The sequence below is a fragment of the Chiloscyllium punctatum genome, chromosome 41 (assembly GCF_047496795.1).
Source record: "Chiloscyllium punctatum isolate Juve2018m chromosome 41, sChiPun1.3, whole genome shotgun sequence".
Classification (NCBI taxonomy): Eukaryota; Metazoa; Chordata; class Chondrichthyes; order Orectolobiformes; family Hemiscylliidae; genus Chiloscyllium; species Chiloscyllium punctatum.
Window position 1 is genome coordinate 64,408,564 of NC_092779.1, and position 22,026 is coordinate 64,430,589.

Sequence of the window (22,026 nt, forward strand, 5' to 3'; positions counted from 1 at the left end):
TCTTCAGTCTGCATGCCATTGTGGATCTAATGCACCTTCTCCCTATCTTTAAAGCATCTTTGGCTGTAAACCTCATTAGGTGGCAGCTCCACATCCTCTGCAGGTTGATGCTGGTCCTATGTTTCTCATTCATCAGTGGAGCTGTCTTCAGTGCAAAGGCTGCAGAGTCAACCACAGCTCTTGTACCTGACCTATTGGGGATAATTCCACTGGCCCTTTGGAGGCAATATCGGAAACAAAGCAGGTCCACAGTAATGTGATCATTCAGCCGTCATGGCACACACACGTGACATTTTGACAATGTTTTCAAAACAGTGAGACATGAAGGCCTTTGACAAGGAGGACTATGGAATGCCTCTACCTGGACCTTACACATTGTTGACCTGGTTCTAATGTATGTTGCTTAAACAATTTGTTGTAGATACAGTGGGAGACTGTGTATGTGTAGCAGCAATAAAGAGAACCTCTCCCTCCACCTCCAACTTCCACATTACCCAGTAAAAGCAGCTTTGCATATAAGGTATGGATATTTTAAAGTTCAAGTGGGAAGTGAGCACCTCCTGCATCTTGTGGAACCTCAGAAGATGATTGTGACTTTTGCAACTAAGGTGAACCTTTCCAGTTCACTTAACATTACTTATGCTTCACAGCCACTTGTAGGATAAATTGTAATGTTGAACAATGTGCCCAAAAATATTTCTTTATTTAACACAGATGGTCAATGCATGAAGTTCACATACAGAATTATATGATATGACAATGTTGTTCCTTTTACAACGAACTGTCAGAAGATTTTTGACGGCCTGAAAGCTGTTAACCGCTGCTCCAGTGTTAGCCACACCTAATTATGCAAAGCCATTCAAGGTGGCTACTAATCTGAGTGATGTGGGTGTCAGTGCTGTGCTCCTGTAGGAAGACGATAAGAAGATAGAAAGACCTACTGGGTATTTCTCCAGAAAATTGAACAGTCATCAGCAGAAATATTTGACAGTTGAGAAGGAGACTTTGGGCTTGGCATTGACGTTACAACATTTCAATGTTTGTGTTACCAGTAATGTATCTGAGACAATCATATATACTGATCGTAACCCATTGAAGCTTGTGGAGAAATTTAAGGACAAAACTTCCAGATTGTTTAGGCCATTCAGTTTGAAAATTGAGCCTGTGGCAGGACAAGAAAATCTGATTGCTGATGCATTGTCGAGATTTGAATGAGAAACTGGGGTGTTCAGTGGCAGGAATAAACAGACTGAAACAGAATGTAGTAGTGCATGTTTATAGTCAATATAATGTATATGGGTGTTGCTGTGTTCTAACAGTGTAAGATTAAGGGGTTTTAAATGAAACTATCTTTGGATATTGATGCTTCATCTTTTTAAAGGGGGAGATGTGACGATGCTGCTCCTTTAACAAGGTTATTCTATCCTTGGTTTTTTTCACAGAAGGGTCGTAAATGCAGAAATTCCGATGTGTCTGGTTTAGATGGGTTTTTGGGCCAGTTTGATTATAGCTAACAGATTCTGCCTCAGGCAGAAGGCTTTCAAGTAAACAAAACCCACTTGTACAATAAAAGGGGAGTGGCCAGTTCTCTCAGCTCAGATTTTCTCTGGTTTGCTGTGGTTTTAGCAGTCTAGCTGTTTAGAGCTGCTGATCAGTTTTTTGAGGCTGTTAGTCAAAGAAATAGCTCCATAGAAGAAGGTGTCCCATGCTGTATCTCTCTGGCATCTCTCCTGTAACACCCTGTGTTTGATTTTACCTTATTTGTCAAGAGGTGTTTATGGGGACTATTACAGGCATTTGGAATAACATCATTAAGTTGCAATAGAGTTGATTGGGATTTTAAATAGTTACGTTATTCTATATTCAGTTCTCTTGTTTGTGTTTCATTTGATAACCTTGCAAATAAAATCTGTTTTGATTAAAACTAAGTGATTGGGGGGTGAGCTGCATCACTGCTGGAATGTCAACATTACACCTGCTTAAAACAGTGAGAAATGTTAGGGTCTGGGCTACTTTCTTGAAATGTTTTGAGGAGGTCTGGCCTGATCCTTTACAGTGATAACACAAGTCTTTAATTTGTATTGTGTGAGCATCTCTTTAATGCTGTTTCCCCTTGAAGAGCTTCACATCACACACAGGCAGTGCCTGCTCCTCCAGAGGAAAAGAAAACACTTTGCTCACTGTAGGTGTGATGATGACCATCCTTCATTTATTTTTTTTGTAAATACATTTATTAGCAATTTTTTTTAACTTTACAATCATATAAAATTATTGAAAAAAAACAATCACAAATATCAGTATAATAAAAAGAAAAAAAACAAATTACAATACAACTACTAACTACGAACTACTAACCTACTCTATAATACAAAGCAAACCCTAACACTCTGCAAAGAAACACCAACAAAAAAAGAAAGAAAAGCAAAAAAACCCACAAAATACAGAACAGCTATCCTCGGTGCAAGGCTCCCAAACAAAGGAACGGGAGCATTGTATACATACACATATTAACTCGGGAGACCCCCTCCAGGGCCCTGGTCTTGACAAATCTAATCATCCTCGCTAAACAAATGCCCTAGTAGGGTAGAAATAACTCAAGTAGGGTTGCCATGTCTTATAAAAATGATCTGTTGTGTGGTGCACCATGTTTGTAAAAAACTCCAAGGAAATGTGCTCCATAATTAATTTCTGCCATCCCAGCAAGCCCGGCAGGTTCTCAGACACCCAGTTCATCAGAATATTCTTCCGTGCACAGTATGCTAGAATCTTAAATAGTTTCTTTCCATGCCTATCTAAAGATGGTAAATTTGGTAGACCTAAGGTGAGATATCAGGTCTACTTTGACTTCAGTCCTCAATACCCTTCTATCTCTCCCACCACATGGCTCCAATAAACACTGAGCCTGTGGCATGTCCAGAAGCAATGCGTAAGACTACCTACACTTATTTTACATTTGGGGCACATTGAAGATGCCCCTTTTTTAAATTTCGCCAGACGGTCTGGTGTCAGATGAGCCCTGTGCAGAACTTTTAACTGCGTAGCGCATGTCCTGTTACAGATTGAGATCTTTCGAGTATTCTCCCTTATGCTCTCCCATGTTTCAGAAGAGATCTCCACTCCCAGCTCTTGCTCCCAGCCCTCACATAACCAGTTAATATCCTGTCAGGCCCTGCCACCCAGCAGGCGATAGAGGCCACTAACCATAAGGGTGCTTGTGGAGCGTAGCAACAGCCTCTCTGTATCAGGCCTATAGGGCTTAGTGAGAAACATAGTCTTCTTCTGGATGAAATCCCTAACCTGAAAAAAAAATGGAAAAGATCTCTGCTGGGCAACCCGTATTTGCGGCTCAGTTGCTCAAAAGACATCATAACCTCCCCCTCAAACAAGTCTCCCAAACTAGAAACTCCTCTCGCTGCCCATAGTTTGAACCCTGAGTCCATCATCCCTGGTCGGAACCCTGACATGCCAACTATAGGTGTAAGTGGCGAAGTCTTGGATAAACAACCCTCACTCTGACGCATCGCCCTCCATGCCTTGACTGTACTAATGACAATGGGGTTCTGGCAGTGGCCCATAACTGTCCTCCTCTTATCTATGAACAATAGGTTAATAAGAGGGCACTTTGCTTGGGAGGCCTCGATATCCAGCCATATTGAGTTTGGATCGTTACCTACCCAATCACAGACAAAGGACAGCAGGGAGCTCAATTGATACCTTCTGGTGTCTGGGAAATGAACTCCTCCCCCTCCTTGAGGCAACTACAATTTACTAAGTTTGATGAGGGGCCGCCCACGATGCCTGACAAAGGAACCAAACCACCCCATACGCTTCCGCAGCATTGACCTGGGAAACATTATAGGGAGCATATGCATAGGATTAAGCAAACAAGGAAGAACATTCATCTTAATGAGAAATATTCGGCCTAGCCATGAAATTGGAAGAGCCTCCATCTCTGGAGATCTCGCCTAATATTGTTGAGCAAGTGAGCAAAGTTAGTCCGAAATAACAGATCAAACTTGGGGGTAATAAAAATGCCTAGGTACCAGAACCCTGCCTGTGACCACTTAAAAGGGAACTTAGAGCCACTTTCAACTTCTGACACATCCTTAAGGTTCCCCAAAGGCATGGCCTCCGATTTTGCAAAGTTAATCTTATATCCTGAAATAGCCCCAAATGAATTGATACATTGTATCAAATGGGGTACAGAGGTGATCGGGTTCGATAAAAACAGAAGGACATCATCCGCGTACAATGTAATCTTGTGTGCCCTCGATCCCACTTCTGGAGCACTTCTGACGAATAGCCTCTGCCAGCGGCTCTATCACCAATTAAAACAACAACATTGAGAGGGGGCAGCCTTACTGACTACCCCTACCAATCGTAAAATTCCCAGACTTCACCCCATTGGTGATGACCGCAGCCAGAGGGTGGCGATATAAAACCTCCACCCACCCGATGAAGGGCTTTTGCCCGAAACGTTGATTTTCCTGCTCCTCTGATGCTGCCTGAACTGCTGTGCTTTTCCAGCACCACTCTAATCCTATCCCCATATTCCAACAGCCTCTGTCTAGCAAAAGCAAGTTCGTTCTTTGAGTTTTGTGTTAGTATTGAATTCAAGGCAGCCCGAAGGGCTGTGATCCACTGTAGGTTAGTCACCAAAGGCTGCGCAAAATGTGCTGTGTCTGCGGCTTTCAGCTGCATCTCAGGTAAATGCTGCTGTTCCTCCTTCTGTCATTTCTGGCTAGCTGAATAGGAAATAACTAATCCCCTAGCAAAGGCCTTAGCAGTCTCCCATAGCATGGACAGACTACTAGCCGTGCCTGAGTTGATAGTCAAGAATTCCTGAAACTCCTTCAAAAGGTTTAAGGAGAAAAGGGTCCAAATGTCAGTGCTGCAAGCCTAGCCCTTCACTCTTGGCCTTAACCTCCAAATATACTGCCGCGTGATCGGAGATAGCTATATTCCCAATTTTACAATCCATAATCGAATCCAGAAGGGCCGAGGGAGCCAGAAAGAGGTCAATCCTCGTGTGACATTTATGTGGGTTTGAAAAAAAGGTGAAGTCCCTGCCGGTAGGGTAACGACATCTCCAAATATCCACACAGCCCCAACTCCTCGCATAAGTCAACCACCTGCTTGGCCTGCGAAGAAATGGTTGGGGGCCCACAAGGCATCCTGTCCACTGTCGGATCCAAAAGACAATTAAAATCCCCCCCATAATAATGTGCCGTGTTCTAAAAGCACTCAACTTAGTGAAAGCACTAATCAAAAATTTGAGGGGATGCGCCGGAGGACAGTAGACATTTAAAGTGCCATATTCCTCCCCATGTGTCAGGGCTTTAAGTATCACAAACCATCCCTGCTCATCTTTCACCTGCTCTAATAATGTGAACGGAAGATTTTTCTGGATAAGTACCGCTGCTCCCCCACTTTTAGTAGTAAAAGATGAAAAGAATACCCGGTCATAACCCCCTTGTTGTAATTTCAGGTGTTCCCCATCATCAAGATGGGTTTCCTGCAACAAAGCAATATCAACCCTTTCCCTCTTAAGGCTAGAAAGCACTTTTTTCTTTTCAATAGGTGAATGACTTCCCTTAATGTTCCAGGTGCACCATTTAATAAGACACTTAACCATATCCCCTTTCAGACACCCTTCGACCCCTTGGAGGGAGAACCCTGCTTACAAAGTGCCGAGCATAAGTAAATAAAGACTCAGAATCGAAAAACTATATATACAAAAACTACTCTATCATAACTATAAACAACTATTACTACCAAACAATTACAAAGAAAACCAACTATAGAACCTTGAATGGAAGACTCTTCTCCTTGCCCATAGGGGGCACTCACTCTACCCATCCCCTACTTCACAGCTCCTTCAAAACTGGATTGTGCCCCAGCCTTAGGCCAGAAAAAAAAGGAGATGATCCTTAAAGCGACAGAAAAAAATACAAAATCAGGATGAGCATTCCACGCATCCCTACTTGTGACTAAAAGAGAAACAGAACAAACAAAATAAAAGGGAGAGAGACAACAAAGAACATCCACAAAATTTCCCATTCGAAAATCCAGTTATTTAAAAAAAATAGGAACAACTTATTCCAAAGTCTTTCCCCCCCCCCACCCCTTTCCAAAAAGGAAATTATTAGGGAGAAAGAAAGGAATAAAAAAAAAGGAAGGGAAAACACAGGGAAAAATAGAAAAGAGAACAAACATTAACCATATTCTTCAGGCCAATCCGTCTATTTTAAAGTGTCCACAAAGTTTTTAGCCTTATCCGCCAAGTCAAATGTATAAACGGAGTCCTCGAAGCTGAAACGAAGTACTGCGGTGTATCCCATGGAGTACTGGATGCCCAGGTTCCTCCGCCTCTTTTTAACTATCAAAGGGCTACCTCTTTCGGATTACAGTTGCTGAAAAATCCTGGAAAAAACATGATTTTTGACCCCTTGTACAGCAGCGCCTGCGGATCTTTTCCCAGGGATCTGGAAGCTTCTATGACTTTTTGCTTGTCCTTATATGAGTGGAAGTGCACTAGAACCGGGAGGGGAAGCTGCACCGGCCCTGACCTGTGCACTGTAAACCAATACGCCCTTTCAATCTGAAGGCTGCTGGACTCGATGTGAAGGCCCAAAAATTTCAGCAGCCAGTTTTCAAAAAAGCTAACTGGCTGCTCACCTTCCTCACCTTCAGGGAGCCTAACAATTTGGAGATTTATCCTCCGACCTCGATTTTCGAGGTCGTCGATTTGGTTTCGCAAGGCCCACACCTCTCACTCCAGCACCTGGATCCAACTGGATGAGGACTCCATTGCAGCTTCCGAGGCCTTAGTTTGACCCGCCACTTCCTCCAGCCTCTCCCTGAGGCCCTGGATCTCCTGGTCATGCTTCTGCAGCATAAATGCAATAGGCTGCACCTGGGCATGAATCTCCCCACGGATTTCCTCAATCGCAGCTGCAACTTATTGCCGCAGCCAATTCCTGTGAGTCTGTCAGTTCCCCGGGGGGTTCAGGAGAGGCTGCTGCTGCTGCAGTCGCTGGTGTGGTAGGTGCTGCAGGGGAGTGTCCTCCCTGCTGCTGTTTGCTTGCTCCTTTTCCCTTTGGCATCCTTCCCACTCCCAAATATTAACAAATATGTGTTCTGTAAGGTTTTAAACTAATATTCCCACCACATAAGTTGGCCAGGAATGGCAAAAAGCACCAGTATGCCTTGGCTGTTAGGCAGATCTGTCCACAGCAGCTCTACAGAATCACCGCCATCTTGCCGAGTCCCATCCTTCATTTTGATACCATACTTATGATTTGATGAGGATGGAAAGGCAGCTCGGGTAGTGCTTCACAAATTGGATAGCAGCCTCTCAATCTTGTTGATCCCCCAAGTATCTGTGTTCCTTTCTGCCTTGGTCTCCCTATCAACCCCACCAGGTTCCAATTTTCCTACACAACTCCTTTATTTGACTATTCATCCCCCACTTTACCAGCAAACCCAAGCTTGCCAAAAATCGTTATGCACTGTCCTCCCTCTGAAGCTAGGATGGTGATGATGAACCGCTCCACCTTATTTCAGAACCCTTTGCCCTCCCATGCTCTATTGTCCCCCATCCTGATAGGTCCAAGTATCCAACTTACCATATCTAAGCCAATTGGCTGATGTCAGACAATGCCCTTCACGTACTGTGCCAGTACCCTCTGCCTGATAACTGTCCACCTTGAGACCTGGCCATTCATTTGAAGACCATGCCGTGTGTCTGCTGGATAAGCTGCCACACATGTTGCAGGTGTGACCTTGACATTGCACAGTGCTGCACAACAACTTGTCCACCTCCTTGGCTGATCATTGCTGGCTTTGTGTCTGCACTAAAAGACAAGGCAAGACAGAAGTGCTGTGAGTTCTGAATGAAGTAGCAAAGCACAACAAGGCAAGGTGAGGCAGAGGTGCCAAAAGTATTCAAGTCGGTACAAAATAAGTAAGCACTAAGAAAACAAACGATGAGTGGTGAGATACAGTCTGCTCCAATGAATGAAATATGTCCCTATCCTTGTGCAGAAAACAGCCTGTCAGCAGCATTGCAATAAAAAATTGTGTTGGTGCATTTCAAAATGTAGCATTGAAGTGGATTATTTATTCTAAATGACTCACATGTGCCATGATGAATTGGTGAGGCTGGTCTGTGTCTGATGCCAGCTGCTGTGGATGAGAGGTACAGAGATTTGCTGCCCATAGAGTGTGCCATGAGAAATGGGGGACTACTGTCCAAGGTGGAGGTCCTCCTACTGCTTATTCTGAAAAGGGTCACTAGACCTGGAACATTAACTCTGTTTTCTCCTCACAGGTACTGCCTGAACTGCTGAATTTCTCCACAATTTCTGGATTTTTTTTATTCCTTGAGCTTTCTCTGCTATTTGGTCATTAAAGTTGACAGAATAGAATAGTTACTTATTGTCACTTGTCATTTTAACAAAAACAAAATACACTGTTTACGTTACCATACCACAGCATCTATATTAATAACAGAAGGCACAGATAAGAAAATTTTATAAAACGTTAAGAGAAAGTCCATCTTACTTCAATTCATGACTCCTGGGTTCGGGTAAATGACAGTATCGCTGCAAGTCCACTACTTCGGGCTGCTGGAATACTAGGCTGGCAACTGCCACTGAAACAAGCTATCCACACTGGGCTGCTGGAATACCGGGCTGGAAGCTGCCACTGAAGCAGACTATCCATGCTGGGCTGCTGGAGTGCTGGGCCGCCTCATTGACAGTCCCAGGAAGGAAGATGTCCTTGGGGCAACTTCAGGATTCTGATCTGACTGTGGCCTCAACCCTGTTTTCCTCTTTATTTACCAGACCTTTTGATTCTTGTCAGTCAAAAACCTTCTAATTCAGTGTTTACAATATTCAATGATCCTGCCTCCACTGTTCCCTGGGGAAGAGAATTCCACAGACTATTGACCTTCTGGGCTAAAAGGAGTTGGACCTGTGAAGGAGCACACTCCTAGGTTGCTCAACTGAGTTTGAGATAATGTCTAGGACTGAAATCACACGAAAGTCATGAATTACTGTAATTGTTTGTTAGATAGCTGCTGTTGGAGATGGTATTTCAACTCCAGTAGTTTTGAATATCATAAAGAAAGCAAGAATTTGTAGGCACAAGTGAGGGAGCTTATTTGTGATGAGGGTGAAGAAGTTTCACTTTTGACTAATCTCCAGTTAATAGTATTAGAACAGGGTTAAAGTCAGCTAAAGTAAAACTAATTTAAAAGTTTAAGGTTAAGGTGTGGCAGGATAGTTCAGCCAAGTGAAAATTCCATCCTGTGCTAAATGGGGAGTTGTGGACACTTCTCAGATCCAGATGAACCCAAGTGTAGGATGTCTTACCAACTGTATAAGCTTGAGCTCTAGGTTTCATAGCTTAAGCTGCAGTGAGATGCAACTGCATCACAGAGAACTATGTGGATAGCATATTTGGACAGCTAGTCACACAACAAATTTGGGGCAAGCAGGGAGATAGGGAGAGATTGGCAATCAGGCAGTGCAAGAGAAACAGCCAGGTAATGCACCAGTATCCAGAGGCCCTAATTAATAAATGGTTTTCTGTTCTGGAAATCAGTGATTCCACAGACTATTAATTCCACAGACTCTCTTTCTAAAGAACCTGTGTTTTTTTTTGTTACTCTATCTTTTTTTTAATGCTTGTAGACACTTTTACTTCATTCTTTTTAACTTTATAGTTAGTTTTCTCTGGTACTTTAATTTCTCTTTCATTTTTCATTCTTTGCTGCTTTTTAAATTCTGTCCAAGCTTCCAACCTGCCACTAATCTTTGAAGAATTATTCACCTATTTCTTTCAGTTTAATACTATACTGAACTTTCTTCATTAGCCACAGATGATACATTCGTCTCCTGGAGTCTTTCTTTCTCACTGAAATGTATCTTTGCTCGGTGTTTTGAAATATCTTCTTAAATGTCTGCCACAGTATCTCTACTTGCCTCCCCCTTAATCTCACTTCCCAGTTCACTTGGGTTAGCGCTGTCTTCAAACACTTGTGATTGCCTCTATTAAATTGTAAAATACTAATTACAGTTCTCCTTTTCTCTCTTTCAAACTGAATGTGAAATTCCATTATGTTATGATCACTCCTACTTAGAGACTCCTTTGTAATGAGGTTATTAATTCATCTTGTTCCTTTGTGAATTACCAGATCTAGACTAACTTGTCCTCTGGCTGACTGCAGAAAACGCTGCTTCAAGCAACTGTGTTGAAAACAATCTATGAATGCATTTTCAGGCTAACTTTGATAAGCTGATTCGTCCACTTTATATGTAGATTTAAATCACACGTGATTATTGCCATACTTTGCGTAAAAGTCTGCATAATTTCTTTCTGTAAGAAAACACCCTACATTTGTAGTTACTTTTACCCAAATGATTCAGAAGTGATTTCTGTCCTGGACATGTAGCACATTCTATGATGCCAGAAAATCATGGGGCAAGTGTTAGAACAGCGATGCTTTTGCTTGGGTGTAGATTTCAGAGTGCTCCAACCAGACCATGTGATTAAATCAGTTGGCAGATGACAATGCAGACTGTGAACTTGCAGTGCTGACCTCTGCACCTGAATTTCAGATGCATAATGTCATTATGAAAATCTGTGTCCCTTGAGGGTGTTCTCAACCATGTCCTAAGACTTTTTTTATTGACTGAGAAGAGTTATGAAGAATACAGAACTTTCAGGCTTCCTGAAACATGATGTTCATTCTCAGACTGCTGTAGAACCAACTAATGTGTTCGTGTTTGCAGAGAGCTTACTGATCCTTGTATTGTTAATAGCTGTCTGTATTTGTTTTCCAAATATATTTGGCCAATATTAGTATTGTAGTGACAAAACAATTAATTTGTAAAAATTAGATGTGCATTAGCACAACGAAGTTCAGCACAGAACAGGAGTATATTGCATTTATACCTGGCCAAGGAAGACTGTGCGAATTCCTGAAGTTATGAATTGTATCAATTTATTCATGCGAAACAAATTAACCAAAGTTTCACTGATCAGCATAATATGCCTTTTTTTAATGAATTACCCTCTACACAACAGAATTTATTATTCACTGATTCACAACTGTTGTTTTGAGAGAGCAGGACTGTGTTAAATATATGAAGTGTTGTTGATTAACCCTTCTATTGGTTATTTTTTTTTTGAATATGCCAGTATTCTTTATTTCTCTCTTTTCCCACAGTCAAGGAGCTGGTTGTATCTGCGGGAAGTAACATAGTGATCACACAACCCAAAAATTCTGTGGAGCTGAATACTTTTGTGGTTCCTGCACCATCAGCAGGTGAGGCTACATTGAAACATAATCATTAATTACATACACAAACAGATGATGATACTCCATCTAAATCCATGGCTCACGTAGGGTCTGTATCTGTTTTAATCTGTGTGCATCATAAATGAAAGAAAATTACGTGCCCAGTGTGGCAGAGCAGCAGATACATGACAAACTATTGTTGAGGAAGATGATGGTGTAGTTGTTTCTGATTGCCTGTAGGTGCAGTGACATGTTCCTCATATGTACAGATCTATGCACAATATTAGAGGCACGTTGTTCTGCTGGGAGCTGGTTAGTGGCAGGCTTCTTCTGCTCTTCTTTGCAAATAACATGGTAATATTTTAATTCTTCCTGGGAGGGCATTTACCATTTTTTCCCACTGTTTAAGGTTTTATCTAAAAGATGTCACCCTCTCCTATAAAGCACTCCCTCAGAACTGTGCTAAGTGGCATTCTAGAATTCTACTTAAGCCCGCAGAGTCCTGCATTATCACAGGTGTATAGTCAGTTCATCTTTCTGCTTAGGTGCTTTAACTACCTTAAAGCCAGATCACTTTGGGTGCAACTATTCAAAATTATGATTTCTTGTCATAAAAAAAAACACATATACATGCAACAAAACTATTAATTTTTTCATTCCTAATTAATATTTAAGCTTGGAATTTAGATGCTGCAAATAGCAGTACAGAAAGCAAAATTGCAACTTGCAGTTTCTGCACTGAAAATGGAATGGTTGAAAGGCTTTGAGAGTCATAAATTCCAGATCCTTGAAGTCTGAATGGTGCTGTGTACAAATGCAGAAGTTTGCTGAACCAGCAAACAAGAAAACCATTGTATGAAGTAAAAAGCTGTGTGAGGGGACTGTTAAAAGCCTATGTTTCCTTTCTGTTCAGAAGTTTGGGTGCCTTACCTCGCTCTCCAATTGATTACCAAGTTTTAGAGATGTGCATCCAGGCAACCTGCATATCTCCTCTCGAGCTGGTCACAAAGTGACATGGTTTTTGGAAATTATTTTCACGGGTTGTGTTTGTGGCCCATCCTTTAGTACCCTTGAACTGAGTGGTTTGCTCAGCCTTTTCAAAGGACCGTTTAGAGTCAACTACATTGCTGTGGGTCTGGAGTCACATGGAGGGTGGACCAGGTAAGGATTTCCTTCCTGGAAGGACATGAGTGAAATAGATGGGTTTTACAACAATCAGTAATAGTTGTCTGGGTACCTATGACTGACAGGAGCTTGTCATTCCTGATTTTCATGAATTGAATTTAAATTCCACCACTGCCATGCTGGGAATTCAACCCGTATCCCTAGACACTTGGACCTCTGGCTTACTAGGTCAGTGAAATTACCACTTTATCACCATCTTTCCTTCAAATTGATTTGGTTGCTTGCCAGTCACTGACCTTGTTACACCTCTTTATTGGCTGTGACACAGTGGTCGCGTTCGCATCCCTAAATTTGAAGGTTCAAATCATACTCCAGAGATTTGAGCATGAAATCTCTGCTGATGCTCCTGATGTAGTAGTGAGGCAATGCTGCATTGTAGGTGGTACCATCTTTCAAGGGGAAGTGGAGGGGCGGGAATGTTGGTTGGTGTGGTCTTTAAAATTAAGAAGAGCTTTGATAGAGTGGATATGGAGAGAATGTATCTTTTTTGAGGAACACTGGAACGAGAGATCATCGACTTAAGGTAGTCACTAAAAAATTCAGTTGGGAATTCAAAAGAATATCTTCAACCAAAGAATGGTGGGTGTGTAGAACTCACTGTTGCGGGGATAATTGAAGTGAATACTGTGAATGTATTTCATGGCAACTGGGCAAGCATATGAAGAAGAAAGGAAAAGAGGATTACAATGATAAATTTGGATGAGGAAAGATAGGAGGAGACTTGAGTGGACTGGGCTGTTTCTGTGTGCGGATCCCATGTCGTCTAATGTAGCTGTTAACCAGTCTACAGAATATTATTGACTCACTAATTAACAGATTTCGTAGAACGCTTTACATTATTTTAGGCAAACATTGATTCTCCGATCACTAAGTGACAGCATTCCTAGGTTAGGTTCAGCAGGAGTCAAACATCCCCTCCACTGGTTTTAAGCCTATCACCAGCCTTAAGAAAACAGCCCGTCAGCACCAATATCCTCTGGCTCCAGGCATTGTTTGGACAATGTGGAAAGCAAGAAAATGTATAATGTCAGAGTTTGCATTGCTTTAATTTGAAAGGCATAAAACTAGATTTCCACTAAAGTTAATAATCATTTTTTTAAAACTATTATAAGAGTTATTGCATTGAACTCTGACAGTCTTATCTCCTAACCTGTAGTGCGCACACGCATTTCAGAAATATTAATGGATGATTTTGGAATATAAATATCTCCTTCATGGAGCATTATGGCATTGAAAACATGCATGTTTATCTAATATGAAAATATTGTTGTAACGAAGTCACACATTATTGAGGTTACGTGTAAACTTTGCAGTTTTCAGGTGATGATCTGAAAAGATTCTGACATCTGTCGTTAGTGCATGTTAATTGCTATGTGCTCCCTGAAGAGTTTTTTAATTCCAATACTGAAGGTAGTGAGGTTAGTTCATTTTTCACAGTGAAAGGGATCTGGACTCTGATGATTCAGATCACTTTCTGTTATTATGCACATTGGACCTTTTTAAATGCTATCCCAGAAATCTTTCAGCAAATTGAATGAAACAAACAAAAAATGAGTTAGATGTGATATTAGTTTTTACTAATATACCAGAAGCCAAAACCACAGCCAGTCTGACTGTCAAAGCTTGATGATATATTTGAGGAGGAGGGAGAAAATAATTACATTTAGATCAGCATAAAAGACATCACTAGTAAATGTCAGGGATAGGGATGTTGTGGTGGGGGAATTGGGCAGGGACAGGCAATAAGGTACAAGTGAAGGAGGGAGTGTATATAATCATTGTGAAATATAGAAGGAAGGATGTAGCATAATAGTTAGAATTTGTACTTTAAGCACTACACGTAAAGGCAAAATTAAAAGTTTAAAGAATTAAGTCAGGAGAAAGAATTTAAAAATTATTTGAAAACCGTTAGATTAGAGCAGGACAGGTTAGGTCCAAAGAAGTGTTCTTTGTCAAAGACATAGCATATAAGGAGCAAATGAACTGAATTACAGAATTTAGCTCACATGTAGCCATTACTGAGTTGGATTGCTAAAGGATAAGGGATGGGAATGGAAGTAATATAGGTTGCAGGGCTCTAAGTTGAAGAAAGGTTTTGTGTCTTAGTGCACGAATTGCAGCAGGTTAGTATGCAGATACAGAAAATAATCTGGAAAGCTAGTAGAATGTTATGTTGCATTGTGAGAGGAACTGAATGCAAGGTTAGGGAGATTATGCTTCAGTTGTGAGACCGCATCTGGAGTATTGTGTACACCACTGGCCACCATATTTATGGAAGGATATTAATGCATTGGAAGCAGTTCAGAGCTTTCCTACTTTAATACCTGGAATGAGCGGATTGCCTTATGAGAAAAGGCAAGTCAGGCTAGATCTGTATCCTGTGGAATTCTGAGAGTCAGAGATGACTTTATTAAAGCATGTAAGACTCTCAGGGGACTTGACCGGGTGGATGTGGAAAAGATGTTCTTTTTATTGCAGAATCTATAATGATAAGTCATTGTTTAAAAATAAGAGTTTGCCCATTTAAGAAAAGATGAAGAAAAGGAATGATGTCAGAAAATTATGAGACTTTGGAATTCCCTTCCTCAAAAAACAGTGCTTGCAGGATCTTTAAATATTTTTAAAGCATTGGTAGATGGTTTATTGATTACCAAGGGGATAAAAAAATTTGGGGGTATACTGGAGTGTGGAGTTAAGGTTAAAATCAGGTCAGCCCGGATTGTATTGAATGGTAGAGCAGGGTTGAAGGGCTGAGTGGCCTACTCCTGTTCCTTGTTCATGTGTTCCAAATCCAGGAAAGATCATGAAACTGATTAAAGGGATCCTTTGTGATTAAAACTCAAATTATTTTAAGAGTAGGAGAGGATATATTAGAGAGAAGCGTTTAGTGAAAACTTTACATTTATGAATAAAAAAGAAAAGGATTTAAGATCAAATAGAACCCCTGTTAACAGTAGAGTGTATGAATCCTGAGATTGGACAAATGTGTGATAAAGACAGAGTGGCTTTAAGAGGGAATTTTAACTTTCATAGGAGATCTTGGGAGTATTGTGGGATGTGGGATGGGACATTCACCACTGCTTCACCAGGCATTGCTTGAAAGTCCTTGTAGAGTACTGTCTCACTTAGCTGCATTCTAGGATTCCTCAATGACTACAGTCTCAGACTTACCTGTGGTGTCACCATTCCTGATGCAATGAGTGACTGATAACTCTGGGAGTCCAGTGATGGTGGATGGGGTGTACTTTATAGAGGTGGGGAAACCATTACTACAGGCAGTTAATTGTCTGACTGATGTAAAATTCAGCCAGGACTACTGTGACTGGTGGAGACTGGTTGCCCCCAACTTCCCAGCTAATTTATGGGGCCGTCACTGGCCTGTTAAATCCCAGAGGTAGGTTGGGATCAACAGATTAACTATTGGCAACAACTTCGCAAAAAGAATGTCTGTGCATTCAGGAGACTTTTTGTTTGCTATACTATAACCTCAAGCTAATAAAGGGACAAACCATAATAATAGTGAGTAATGAGCCAGAATTAGATAACAGCCCACAGATGCATGAATATTTATGAAATATGGCTCATGATATAATTGATTTCAGTGTTGTGTTTGGAAGGGAGGAATGGAAAACCACTGCTAAGATTCTATTTTGCATAAAGCTGATGTTTATCAACAAGATTGCGATAAAGGACTAAATTATACCGCCTCAATGTATACTTGTTTGATGACTGCTGCCCTAGTGGACAAGAGCTGTTAGCCATGGATCTGAGTAGTGAAATTAAGAAATATTTTTACATTCAAAGAGTGATGAAATTTAGGAACTCTGTTCCACAAATGGCAGTTGATACCAGATCAGGTATTTATTTTAAAAACATAATTAGAGATGTGAGTAAAAGAGTGAGTTTATGGAGTTAGATTAATCAGGATCTCACTGAATGCCACCGAGACTGGAGGAGCTAAATAAGCCACTATTGTTCCTATGTTTCTAAGTTTGTATTTCTCATTACTTTCTAATTAAGTTATGATGATTAGTTTAGCAAACCAAAAGTTGCTCGTACCTGGGCTAATTGTCCTTGTAGTTATATCTGTTATCCTCTCTTCCCCTCTAAACAAATGGCTCGTCGTCAGGTTTGCTTGTCTGAAGTGGGGCAGTTGTCCTCGAGTCAAAAGCCTTAAGATTAATTGCCCGGAAGGAAAGATCAGCAAAATTTTGAGATGATACATTCTGGTCCCACTAGACATTTAAACTTCAAAATTGAGTTCCTGTATGATCGTTTCCAAAAATAATTTTTGTTAATAATTGATTTTTCCCTCAGGGTGAACTGGTTTCCCTTTGCTCAACATTTAACACCCCCTCTCCCCTTCAGGAATCTCCCTCCAGCATAATGGTCATTCTTTTGTCTCTGTTACGTGAAAATGGCTTGACAGTACGAAGCTTTCTCAAACTCCTACATGAGCAGCTCCTCCTTGTCTCCAAGACTTTACCTTCCAATATGATAAAAAGCCTTATCTTTATATAGCCTCAGGCACCATCCTTAGCACAGGAGAATGTGAGGACTGCAGATGCTGGAGATCAGAGTCAAAAAGTGTGGTGCTGGAAAAGCACAGCAGGTGAGGCAGCATCCGAGGAGCAGGAGAGTTGATACTTTGGACATAAGGAATTCCTGATGAGGGGCTTATGTCAGAAACATTGATTCTCCTGCTCCTCCTGCTCCTGCTCCTTGATTTTGCCTGACCTGCTGTACTTTTCCAGCGCCATACTTTTCGACCACAACCTGGTCGGCATGGTGGCACAATGATTAGCACTGCTGCCCCACAGCACCAGGGACCCGGGTTCAATTCCCACTTTGGGCGACTGTCTGTTTGGAGTTTGTACATTCTCCCTGTGCCAGCGTGGGTTTCCTCCAGGTGCTCTGGTTTCCTCCCACAGTCCAAAGATGTGCAGGTCAGGTGAATTGGCCATGCTAAATTGCACGTAGTGTTAGGTGAAGGGGTAAATGTAGGGGTATGGATCTGGGTGGGTTGCTTTTCGAGGGTCAGTGTGGACTTGTTGGGCCGAAGGGCCTGTTTCCACATTGTAAGTAATCTATCTATCTATCTAATCTTAGGACATCCTAACTTCACAACCAATCAAGTACAAGGGTAGTCTCTAATTTAGGAAAAGTGGCATCCAAATTGTGCACAATAAGATGTCACAAACTGAGATGTGATAATATCCAGAAGGAATTTAAAGCATCCCATCAACATGTACCCTTTAACCAACATCACTAAAACAGATTAAGTCCTTTCACATGCCACTAATGATTGTATGTCAAGGAAGCAATCTGGTGGGAAATCTGCCTTGAGGTAGGCACAAAGGATTTTGATTTTTGAGCGTGCTAATATTTGTTTCGTTGTTGATACTTTTCATTTCTGCCTTCAGAATCACCTTACAGTTATCAGTGGAATCTAGTGAGCCATCCTGTGGACTTTGAGGGTGTAATGGAAGGCAAGGATTCTCCGACACTGAAGCTATCTCAGGTAAGGGGAGAAAATCAACTCAAAAAGTAAAATATGAAATGACTGTCAACTATAAAAGTGAAAATCATCTTTGTGTTTCAGCTGGAACCTTCCAGAAAAGTTGCTTGGTTTCAAGTTTACTGCAATTTCTAAAGTCCACATTATAATGGATTCAGCTCCCCTTTTCCAACGCATGTGATCCAGTCTTAAGAATGCAATTCAGGCCTTCAAATGTTCTTTAGATTTTGGGGCTTTGGGACCACAGGTATCTAAAGTAGGCAGTCAACCATGTGTAAAGAATTTTCAGATTATAAAATTTGTTAAACAACAGCAGTTTAGGTATGGTACATTAATAAGACACAAGTTGTGGCTGTTGAGGATGGTTCGATGATATCAAACAGTTGGCACAGGGTCTCTCAATCTCTTTGTGAAGGCAACACCCTGCTTTCTAGCTGAAGTGCTTGGAAATTCTTCTCTAAGTCTTCTCTCGATCCCTTCTTGTCCATCTTCCACTTGCAGCAGACAGGTCCCTGGCAAAGACAAAATCCCTCTGACTCTGAGCACTTGTTGATATAGCCTGGATTTGAGGCAGGCAGTCTGCCCTTTGTCACTCACATGTCTGAATCCTTTTGAGCCAGTGAGCATGGGTTAGCTACTCATGGTGTCAGACTCTCCTCTTTCCAACCTAAATCTGTACGTTAGGTTACATATTTAGGAATAAAACTTTTATTTTCATAAATAGCCCTTTGGTAATTGAGGAAATATGATTGCCATATTATGCTTCAATGTCAATTATGGAAGTTAGTGTCCTTGGTGGTCTTTATTGCCATCTTCCTTTTATGCCTTTTGATTAGAAATTGTTTCTGTTTAAGGAAAGGAAGTAACTGCTGAAGGAGATGTTACACGAAGTCTGCATGGATTGTTAGCAGACATGCTAACATTCAGTTGAGTAGCTCCTAATACAGGATTATATGAATGAGATGGATGGGCACTATTTCATTTGGATAATCGATTATTCGGTTAATCGATTAAATGCCTTTCCTTTCGTGTTCAGAGTTTTAAAAATCTGTTCCCCGTTCAGGAGACGAGGCAGCAGCACAGCACGCGAACCCCAGTTCTCCCCCCGCCCCACCATCCAACACCGCCCCCCTGCCCACCCCCAGCCCCCATCCAACACCGCACCCCTGCCCACCCCCAGCCCCCATCCAACACCGTGCCCCTGCCCTCAAACCCCGTACAGCACTACCCCCACCCTCCAACACCGCGCCCTGCCCGTCCCGTCCAAAATTGCCCCTCGCCCCTGCTGACACCAACACCACGTCCTGACCCCCGACCCCATTCAACACCGCCCCTGCCCGCCCCAAACCCCATCCAATGCTGCCCCTGCTGACACCAACACTGCGCCTGACCCCCCCCAACCCCATCCATTGCTGCTATTCCCCCCCGCCTCCCCTGCAGAGACGACCCCCAAATGCACCCCTGCCTCCTCTTTGGGGCAGCTGGGCTATAAATCAATACTGCTGCTGCTGCCTTTGTGAGAGAGAGACACACACACACACACACACACACACACACACACACACACACACACACACACACACACACACAACTCTTCCCCTGTACAGGACAATTTTGGAGAGATTATGTGGGGAAGAGGGGTTTAGGGTACACCCCTCTATAGAACTTCAGGGAAAGTGTAGGGAGAGAGGGAGGACGGGAGGTTAGTCATTTGGAGATGGTGCCTGTTTAACCATTCTAAACAAAAGACGCGATCAGTGTTAGAAACACGTCTTTGATATAATGTTCCTGTCGGGACCTCGAGATCTCCTTCAGATAATCGAGGTTTCTCTGTTTATCCATTAGTACTGGCTAGTTGGGAGCTCTGTAAGTGGTTCTCAGAAAGCTGCATTCATTGCCACTCCAACCACAGACGACTCACTCACAGCCCATACAGTTGCGGTGCCTGTAATGTTACTGCCAGCCAAAGTCACATCCAGGTACCTACAACAAAGAACACTTCACAATATCCAGGAACATGGGCGTGAACAGGAGAAAGGCACATAGGGGTTCTGGTGGTGAATGATTTGGATGGGTGACAAGTGTGGTAGTAAGTGGAAAGCAGGAAAGTAGGATGCTGAGGACACAACCATGGAGTAGGAGAGTGGGACATCATGCAGAACTGAGTGTGTTAAAGGTTCTTTGGACTTCAGTGCTTATGCATCTGCAGATGTGCATAAGACTAGACCAGGGCTGGCTTCTGGCTCCAGATGGTATCAGTAGCATTGACCTCTCTGCCAATGTTTTATTTAAATTCACTTGTAGGATGTGGGAGTCACCGACTGTGCCAACATTTATTGCCTGTCCCAAGTTGACCTTTGGGAAGCTCTTGGTGAGCTGCCTTCTTGAACCGCTGTCGTCCATGTACTGTATGTAGGTAGGCGCACAATGCCCTTAGGGAGAGAATTCCAGGATTGTGACCCAGCAACACTGAAGTAATGACGATATATTTCAAAGTCAGGACAGTGAATGGCTTGGAGAGGAACTTGCAGGTGGAGGTCTGACATTCTCCAGAAGATTTTTCCATTAAAGATGCCCTGAACATTTTTTGTTTTCTTACTAGTTTCTTCAGTTTATTTGAGAGTATGTCATGTGGTGTACTTCTGTAAAGTGGTCATCATACCTTAGCTAGACCAGTAATAGCACCCATGGTGGGAAAAGCAACTGTTGTTAGTCATGAGTTGAAACATGTAGAGGAGGTGGACACTTCTCCTCATTTGATAAGCAAGTAAAACCATTAGTAGTCATATCTAATTCACTTTTATTTTGTTTTTCATCTCTAAATTCTCCAGAAATAGTATAGTAGAAAAGGATGTTATCGTTGGCAATCAGGCAATGTATTTGACTGTTTAAAAAGTTATTCATAATCTCTGCCTTGTCATTTATTGAACATAATTTGATTCTCAAATCAATTGTGTTTACTAAGACCAATACAGTTTCCAAAATGAGTATTTAGAACAAGAAGTATGGAGTGGACCTACAAAAAAATCACTTGGAATGCATGATTAGTTATTCGGCTAATGGAAATATATGTTTGAAAGTCCACAAAGTAGAAGTTAAGGCCAATTAGAATGTAGTGGCTTTTGTTGAGCAAAGTTTTCATCTTACAATGTTTTTGATTTTCATAGTTCAGAAGTATTAACCATTATGACTAGGTGAGGCAAGGGTCCCAACTGCTCACTCTTGTATTTTATTCCTTTGTCTATTACAACAAATACATTGTTGTTCTTTCTTTTATCATATATAGATATCATACTTCAATTAAACTTAATTAACGATATGAAAAATGAAGGAGAGCTAAATGCATTGTTTTCTTGAATGAAAAATTATCCTGTTTTATTATCCAAAAAAATTATAAAATACACCAGTAGTCATATATACAGATGCAGGTTGGGCTTAAAAAGAAAGAGTGATGAGAGGGATACTTGATCCAGACAGAGAAGCAAAGGCAGTCACAGCTTTGGTATTTTTCAGAAGCTCTTTGGTGTGAGCAGGAGAATACTCAAGTCCAATTATATAGTTGGCATGGTGGCTTAGTGGTTAGCACTGCTGCCTCACAGTGCCAGGGATGGGTTGAATTCCAGCCTTGGGTGACTGTACAAAATCCACACACACTCCATTTTCCCATGTCTATGTGGGTTTCTTCTAGGTGTTTGGGTTTCCTCCCACAGTTCAAAACTGTGTAGATTACATGGATTAGCCATGTTGAGTTGCCATAGTGTCCAGATTAGGTGGATTAGTCATGGGAAATGCAACGTTACAGGAATGGGTGGGTCTGGGTGGGATGCTGTTCGGAGAGTCGGTGTGGATTCGTTAGGCCAAATGGCCTGCTTACACACTGTGTTCAGCTGCTCTGTGGTTTCCTCTGTAATTGTGAAGCTCCGGATGTCCTGGAATGATCAGTGAATTGTTATTTTTGTTCCAAGTTGCTTTTCATTGGCTAATTTCTGAGCTTGAGTTTGAGACAAAAGTG

The 22,026-nt window shown here is 41.8% G+C and overlaps 1 protein-coding gene and 1 long non-coding RNA gene across 6 annotated transcripts in view; one reads left to right on the top strand and one right to left on the bottom strand.

Moving 5' to 3' along the window:
* LOC140465092 (uncharacterized) overlaps window positions 1-22,026 on the bottom strand; it is a 959,861-nt gene that overhangs the window by 642,000 nt on the left and 295,835 nt on the right. The gene's annotated exons all lie outside the window — the stretch shown is intronic.
* Window positions 1-22,026, top strand: part of LOC140465091 (dyslexia-associated protein KIAA0319-like) — a 111,729-nt gene that overhangs the window by 35,562 nt on the left and 54,141 nt on the right. For all 5 annotated transcript variants that reach the window (XM_072560964.1, XM_072560963.1, XM_072560959.1 and 2 more), the window contains exons 5-6: window positions 11,240-11,338; window positions 17,920-18,017. In XM_072560964.1, coding sequence (XP_072417065.1) covers window positions 11,240-11,338; window positions 17,920-18,017 — 197 coding nt within the window. The remainder of the gene's footprint in view (window positions 1-11,239; window positions 11,339-17,919; window positions 18,018-22,026) is intronic.